The sequence below is a fragment of the Aquila chrysaetos genome, chromosome 25 (assembly GCF_900496995.4).
Source record: "Aquila chrysaetos chrysaetos chromosome 25, bAquChr1.4, whole genome shotgun sequence".
Lineage (NCBI taxonomy): Eukaryota > Metazoa > Chordata > Aves > Accipitriformes > Accipitridae > Aquila > Aquila chrysaetos.
The window spans coordinates 9,667,749-9,675,883 of record NC_044028.1 but is presented as its reverse complement, the minus strand read 5'-3'; the positions used below and the strand labels follow the sequence as shown (position 1 = coordinate 9,675,883).

Here is an 8,135-nt window from a genome sequence, read left to right as displayed (position 1 = left end):
CCGGCTCTGAGGCGAGCCGCTTCCCGCCGCGGGGCGGGGCGGGAAATGGCGGCGGAAGGCGCTGCCCGGCCGCGGCGTCATGTGACGGGGCGGCAAGATGGCTGCCTTCCCCTGGTGAGGCTGTGGGAGGCGCGGGCGGGGGCGCCGGGCGCTGCCTGCCCCCTTCCCGAAGAGGGGGTTGCGCTCCTCCCGGCCCCGAGAGGGCGGGAGGGGGCCCGGCAGGGTCGGGTAGCGGGCTCTGAGGGGGCCGCGAGTTCCCGCGGCTGTGTGAGGGCAGCCGTCGCCCTCGGCGCCCCTCGCAGCCTTGGGGGGCTGAGGCGGGGGCGGCTCGGAGAACGCCCGGGCGTGCCGAGCGAGGGCTGCGGCGCCGGGGAAGCCTCGCCCTCGGGAAGCGAAAGCGCTCGCCGCCGCCGGGGCTCGGGGCCGCTCGGCCCGAGGGGACTGGAACCTCCGCGAGTGGCGGGAGGGAGCCGGGGCGCTGGGTACCGCGGCCGCGCTGGCGTGGGACGGCAGTCCGGCGGCCCTCTTGGCGGCCGTCGGGAGAAATGCGGAGATGCAGATCGGATTTATGAGACGCTGGTTTTACGTTAAGCCACCTGGGGTGCCGGGGCGGTGGTCCAGCTCTGCACCGTGCTACGTGGGGGCTCCCCCGCCGGAGGCGCCGCGGGGGCCGTGCAGGAGGGCGGCGGAGGGGCTGCTGCGAGAGCCCGGGCGGGAGAGGACGGCCGCTGGCCTCTGCACCGGCGTGCGTTCATTGTCCCCTGGCGAGGCAAGAAGGCTACTGTCGGGCAGCTCACATTCGGCTCGATTTGATCCCGTTGCTGTGTTTTGTACGATGCGCGTCCTCCATCCGAGGAAAGGCGTGTTCCTCCCGCCGCGACCGGGCGGTGTCACTGTGGGGTCGCGGCAAGCGGCCGCTCGCGCCTTCCTCAAAACTCGCCAGGGAAGACGACGGTTTCGTACGGTGGACTTAGGTTTGCTAGCACCCCTTAGCCGCTGTTAGTTGTCTTTCACAGGCTCCTTAGAAGTAGACGGGGTGTTTACGGGCTACAAAGTGAAGAGGCAGAGTCGGCTTCGAGCGGCGTGCCGGTATTTCTGCAGGAGAACTTGGGTGCACAGCTGAGGAAGCTGCACTGCCTAGGACATGGAGTAACTCACGGTCTGGTGTTTGTTGTGGAAAGAAAAGGATAAAATAGGCACCCTTTCTCTGACAGAGTAAAGGAAAATATGTTCATAGTTAATTTTTCTTCAAACTTGTTCACAAATGAGCTGATTTTGTGGAAGACTTGCTCTCCTGAGGCTATTGTTCTTTTAACGCCTTGAATATATCTAACTTCCAGGTTTTGATGTGGCTGATGGGTTATAGTCCTGAGCAAACTAGAAATCAAACCTACTGTGGAATCAAGAAAAGTGATATACAGCAGTTAGAGCATTAGGATGCCAAAAAGTTTTCCCCATATACATTGTGATGCTGAAAACCATGTCTCACTCTTTCATGTCATTTTAATGTGTGAGCCAACTTTCATATTTAATAAAAAGTGGAAATAATTGGTGGATTTGAAAGTCATTGTTAATGAAACCAGTTGAGGTTTTATAAAAACACCGGAGCTATGCTTTTTAAAATAAATTCACTGGGGTGTGAAATATTTTAAAACTTGAATTTATGTACCTAAGAAAATTTGAGGGTGTAAGACAGCTCTGACACATTAGTTGGCTGTTGGAACTGTTGGTACTTACTTTGAGTGCAGTAAGTTTAGTGGAATACCTGTGTGTGGTCTGTGACCTTGCAGAAACAGAAATAGATGTGGCTGCAACTTGAATTTCTAGCAGTAGCAAAACATAATGAAAAACTAAGGACTGCAGCCACAAAGCAGAGCAGTAGAGATACTGATAAATTGATTTTTACACAATACAGCAATGAGGTAGCAGGCCAATAAGTAGGTCTGGTACTACTGATGGAGAAGTGCCCATGGAGAAATAATGAACAAGAGGAAACTGTTTTAATGCATGTTTTTCTGTAATATGGAAGATATTGTCATGCTATAGGGTTCAGTAGAATGCTAGCTATTTTTAAGCATTGTTGGATGCTAATTTTAAAAAGATGTTTTGCAGATTAATCGTCTGCATACTGATTAGTCTTCATATGAGGAAAAAAGTGGCACCTGTTGCCACTGAATAAAAGGATCTTGCAATAACATAGTGTTCAAATTAAGAAAATTACTGGTTTAAAAATCTGTTGGAGTAGTAAAAAGAATTGGCATATCTATAAAGTAAAATAAGACTTAGGGCTAGAATTCATTTTTGTAATAGCTATGTGTAAATGTCTAGAGATATTCATAGAATCGTTTAGGTTGGAAAAGACCTTTAAGATCATCGAGTCCAACTGTCAACACAACACCACCATGCCCACTAAACCATGTCCTGAAGTGCCACATTTATTTTGGGGGTTTTGTGTTCAATAATCAAATAATGATAGGTACATTCACTTGTGAGATGCATGTCATTGTATTATCAATACCAATATATGTCTAGTGTTTTAAAGAGATTCTTTTCCTTTTTACATGCCTTGTTTGTGCTCCCTGTAAGCTTTTTGAAGCCTTTGCTTTAGGAGGAGTACTGGCTCTGGATGGGTGCTGTGTGCCTGGAAGGTGTCATGTCCCAAGAAGGGAAGGTGTTGAGTCCAGGCTGGTTGTTCTGCTGTTTAGGGGCTGGCTGTGTGCTGAACCTGGAGTGCGAGGGAGGCACCTGGGTTCGTAGGGCGGGCTGGGTGCTGGAAGAGCTTCAGTAACTTAGGGGTAAGGAGGAAGTACGGTGGTCCCAGGAAAAAAGGTTGTTTACCAGGAGGAGAGAAAAAGGTTGGCAGTTTGGCAAGTGTTGAAGGCACAGAGTGGTCACAGTTGCAGTGATGCTTGTGTGTGTAAAAAGGTTGAAACCCACTGTTAAAACAGCACCTGCAAGCAGGGCTGTATCTTGCAGAAAGCACTGGGGATGAAACCCCGGCTTGGCCTGAGTCTTATTTTTATTTACTCTGAGAAGTTGGCTGCACTGCTGTGGCCGAGAAAGGAATGCTTAATCTCCTTTCCCTGGAGAGTAAATGGAACATAATGTCAGAGCAAGCTTGAACTTGTCCCCCATATTAGCTGTGTTACAAGCTGTCTTATCACTTGAATAGCCACATAGTAAATGTACTTTTTAAAGACTTATTTGCAGGGTGAATAGCTCTTCTTCATTCCTACGTGTGTATTAGACATGTATACTTGCCCAGTGATGCCTTACATTATAATTAGAGTACGATTGATTTTGGCGTGGGAGTGGTATGCCAAGTGTGAGTTATCAGTGACATCTTTACTGCTGTTTTGGAAATACCTGTAAAGGAGAGGTATGGAAATACTGGCAGAACTGTAACAGAGTAATAGAAGTGTTATAATTAGGCAGCCAGAAAGAGTTTGAAAGATTTTTCACCCTAATGCTAATTAACCCATGAAGCAAGTGAGCAAGGAGAATCATTGAATCATGGGACAACAGTAAATTAAAGACACTGTTCATGTATAAAGAAAAGGAGCTGCAGATTCAAGAAAACAAAAGGAATAAGCACCTGGATTTCACTAGACTCTTTCTTTTGCTCTGCTGTATCTCATTAGATGTCGAAGCTTCTCCTTGGAGTAGCACAACCATAAATTAAACTCATTCTTAATATTTTTTTTAAATGAATCTGGGTTTTTGGGAGGTACATAATATCTATAGAAGAGCTGGCTGCTTGGCACTGCTGGAATTCTTCCTAATGAGTTAGTTCTCCGAGTAGAAATGGAATTCTTTGAAAGTTTGGATTAGCTTTTGTGGGAAAGATACATATTATGTGGGGGGGGATGCTGTTTGTTTTCATTAGGAGTCTGATTAAAGAAACCTTTGTGTGTCCACTAGTTTTACTCATTCAGCTAAGGCCTTAGTGTGTGCTATAAACATTCTCAGGATCCTGGATGAAACGGGAAAGAACAATTAGCTGCTCTGCATGTTTCAAGTACTAAAAAAAAAAAAAACAAAACAAGAAATTATGGAGAGTAGAATGCAGAGAAAACATTTGCAAATATATTTTTCTAGATTTTACTTGGATATCTTTCTGCCTTAGTACTTAACTATTGCTACTGCTAAAGGAAGGTACCATGTGGTAGCTATGACGGCAGTTGTTTTAGGAAGCAGCTGTCCTATGTATTTTTGTGACTTCATATTTTCATTTACTGGTTTAACCATTACTGCTACTCCATACAATTAAAAGGAATTGATTTCATATATTGATATGTTGTCAGAGATATTAGAAAGCATTTGTAACTGTTAAGTCACTTTTGAAATCGTCATCCGGTGCTAATCAGGGAACTTTTAATCCCCCTTTTTTTGCCTCCTACATTGTCAAACATGCTTTAAAAGCCTTTAAAAATATAAATTTATATTTATATTTAAGCAATTAAACCCAGAATGAATGATCTATTTTGTAAAAGAGCAGTGTCCTTAAACTGTGATTGATAAATAATGTATGTTACTGTTAGTTCCTAGTGGCAATGTTGTTTTACTCAAATACTTGTGTTTATGTTCTTTTCTGGAATCAAGTCTTTTTTAAATTAGAGACGGAGGCCATGGTTCTCACAGTTTTCTCTTAATATCAGATTCAAAATAAAACCTGAAACATGTATATTTTTGTGATTTATTTCACTTAATGGCATGCTTAATTTTCATAGGAGATACAAGGCTTTTATACAAGGACTTATACACAAATGCAAGGATATGAGTACCGATAGGTTTTTTTCTTATAATTTGACTTTTGCAACTTTTGTTATGAGTACAGTGAACAGATATAAATAGATTTCTCAGGAAAGAGCTTTGTAGCTGCACAAGTGAATCTGTGTAGTCCCTCATTATATCTGTGCACGATCACTTTGATTTGTTCCCTTGTGTTTTCACACTTACCTTTTTCTTTCACTCATACTGTTCAGTTTAAAAGATGTGGTTAGTAATCTCCATCAGCCTGTCACACATACAAATGCTTGGTTATATTGCCCTTTTGGTGTCCAATGGAGTGGAATAGAATCCAGGTGTAGAGGCAGAATACATTTGAATGGCTAAAAGTAAAATTTCTTCAGTTTTAGTTGGTGTATCTCAATAGAGAGAGAAATTTTGGTATTTACAGCAACTTATTTTTCAACATGCATTTCTTTTTGTAACTATGCCTGCATCTATGTAGACATTGGATATGTTTCTCTTTCCCAAGTATGTGGTTATTTATATGCATGTATACTTTCCCTTTACTCTTTCTTTTTAAGGCATGCGAGATCAAGAAACTATGTTTCAGAATCAGAAGTGTGCAAACTGGAATCTGTACCCTTGGATTTTGGTGACTATCATCCGCTAAAGCCCATTACAGTGAGTTTCTTTTTGTGCTTTTGGAAAATAAATGTGAATTAAAACTGATTGTGTTCCTCTTCTTACTTCCACTCCTTTAAAATTAAAAAACTTTGAAGTTGGTGGTAGTACTAGTGAATTTGCTTTCTGTGTTAGTGGCCTGTTATTTTAGAGGCATCAAGGTGTATTCTGTTGCTTGTCCTTTACAGAAATTTGTTGGTGCTGTTATGTGTCAGAAACAGTCTCCTTCTGACTAATATAGCATTTCAACTTGTGGTTTTTCTTGGTTGCATTAAATGCTGAATAATGGATAAGTTTAAAATCAAATTGTTGCATTACAAATAACCTGCATAATTGCTTGATGTAAGATTTGGTTTTGGGTTAACTTCCAGTCAGCTGTATGCTTTAAAACATTTATAATTTCTTTAATGGTTGAGAGGCTTTTAAAAATGTGGATGTACAAAAAAATCCAGCTTCAAAGAGATGATAGTCATACGCTAATTAATGATAAATGGACAGCAGCTTCTACTCAGGAAGGTCAGTGGGGAGATAAGATGGAGGCCTTAGGAATGGATTTGACGTTTCAGGCTTGAGTATTGTACAAGAAAAGTAAAGATGAGACTGGCAGAGGAAATCAAATAGCAAGAAAGAGGTTGGACGAGAGGGAGAAAAACAATAAAACAGAGGAGGGTTACTAGAAAGAAATTTAGAATGGCTGTTCTTATAGTTCTTTAGACCCAGAATTGGAAGGAAGAAGAAAAAAGTAATGGAAATGCTAGGGCAGAGTGCCTCCAGATTCAGGGGAAAAAGAGGTACTTCAATTTAAATGCTAATACTGATTCTAAAGAGTTTCTTTTAGGTGGGTCTTTGCTTTCATTGCAAATTTATGATTTCATTTCATTGCAAATTTATGCTAAATTTCATTAGCATAATTTATGTAGTGCATATTTTGATGATTTATTAAAGAAAATAGGGGGAAGAGAAAGTCTTTTTGTTTAATAGTTTTGAATTTTTCTTTCAGGTTACTGAATCCAAGACCAAGAAAATGAACCGGAAAGGAAGTACTTCTTCTACCTCCTCCTCTTCTTCTAGTTCTGTGATGGATCCATTGAGCAGTGTATTGGACGGTACTGATCCATTGTCATTATTTGCAGCAGCTGCAGATCCTGTGACGACTACTGCTACCATGGTAACGCTGGAGGGAAGTTAACTAAATAAAATAAAAACAAAACCAAAACCACAAAGCCAACCCTGGATAAAATGTATTTGTCTCACCAATTTGGAGGTTAATGCAAGTAGAAAATATACTGTATTAGTAGATTAAAGTATTTTTTATTTGCCTGCTTTATGTTGACATTTATTTAAATATGGAATTTTTTTTTTTAGTATTGTTACTTTTTGGATCAGTAACCACTTGAAACATTAAGCTGACTTTTATCAGCCTTCTCTTTTTTTTTTTTTTTTTCTCAGATTTGTATTTAACATTTGCACTCGTACTCCTCTCATAGGATAGTACACGAAAGAAACGGGATAAAGATGACAGCTCAGCAGTAGGAAGTGACTTTGAACCATGGTCAAGCAAACGTGGTGAAATCCTTTCTAGATACACAACAACAGAGAAGCTCTCTATTGTAAGTGGCAGCTTCTCCAGTTTTATTTATTTGTACTAGACCTTTAATGGATTTCGGATGTTGCTGTTTTGTAATTATTTCGTGAGTAAATACTGGTCCTCTAAATTTCAGTTTTAATATTGTAGAAAGCTGTACCACAAGCTCTCACTTACAATGATTGTTTTGGAGTCCGGAAGTCTGTTGATACTTAGAAGCCATCACTTTGTCTTTTTGTAACAATACAAATAACTGCTGGTCTTATGTCTACTTCTAAATGATTAGAGGCTTAATTAGCAGTGTAATTATCCTGTGCATTCTTGGAATGCTAATGAGTATATGTTTTCTAAAAGTCTGCGGCTTCTGTTTTCTCACAGAATCTGTACATGGGATCTGAAAAAGGTAAGCAGTTCCTTTATATGTAACATTAACAGATTTTGCTTGAGGTAGGTTGCAGTGACAGGTTTGTGGCAAAGAATGGTTGAAAGGTGATTTCGTCTCCTTCCCCCATTCTGACATATGGTTGGATCTATGGGTTTTTTTGTGAATAAGACCTCTGCTGGATTTTTACTTAATTATTGAAAATCACCCAACCATCTTGTCTTGTATGCCTTGTAGGCTAATGAATTCATGATTATGTGTTGTGGAAGGAAATGGAATTTGCTGCCTTCCACTGTAGTTTAAAACTTTCTTACATTTAAAGTGAGCAATGATATTTTGAGAATCATGTTTATCAACTCTTCTGCTTGCTGGAAGGGAAGGCAAACAAGTCCCTTGGGAACTTGTTCAGTTATTCTCTTTACATGAAAGTGAAATGATTTCAACTATGTGCTGAGTGTTCAAAAAAGAACCAAATGTTAAATATTTTATCATGTTTTCTAGCAAAGCAAATCCAGGCTTAAGTAGTCATAGCTGATTGCATAGTAAATCAGAATTTTTATATATGAGTAAACATGCAGCATTTCAGCTTCTGCAAAAAAAAAAGATACTTTTTTGGAATGAGGTTGGTCAACCACTGGAACGGGATGTCCAGAGAGAGTGTGAAAAATCTATCTTTAGGTATCGTTAGATTGACTGGATATAACTCTGTGCAACCTGTTAAACTTCAAAATCGGACCTGCTTTGAGAAGGGGAGTT

At 41.0% G+C, this 8,135-nt stretch overlaps 1 protein-coding gene across 5 annotated transcripts in view; it reads left to right on the top strand.

Moving 5' to 3' along the window:
• The first annotated feature begins 13 nt into the window (after window positions 1–13).
• Window positions 14–8,135, top strand: part of VPS35L (VPS35 endosomal protein sorting factor like) — a 59,373-nt gene continuing 51,251 nt past the window's right edge. Inside the window, exons 1-5 of one of the 5 annotated variants that reach the window (XM_030001433.1) lie at window positions 14–114; window positions 5,313–5,412; window positions 6,413–6,580; window positions 6,900–7,022; window positions 7,376–7,400. In XM_030001433.1, coding sequence (XP_029857293.1) covers window positions 98–114; window positions 5,313–5,412; window positions 6,413–6,580; window positions 6,900–7,022; window positions 7,376–7,400 — 433 coding nt within the window. In that variant the 5' untranslated portion in view covers window positions 14–97. Of the gene's footprint in view, window positions 115–1,521; window positions 3,586–5,312; window positions 5,413–6,412; window positions 6,581–6,861; window positions 7,023–7,375; window positions 7,401–8,135 lie in introns of those variants that run through there. The other 4 variants (XR_005931422.1, XM_041120175.1, XM_030001435.2 and 1 more) reach the window with 4 other exon arrangements.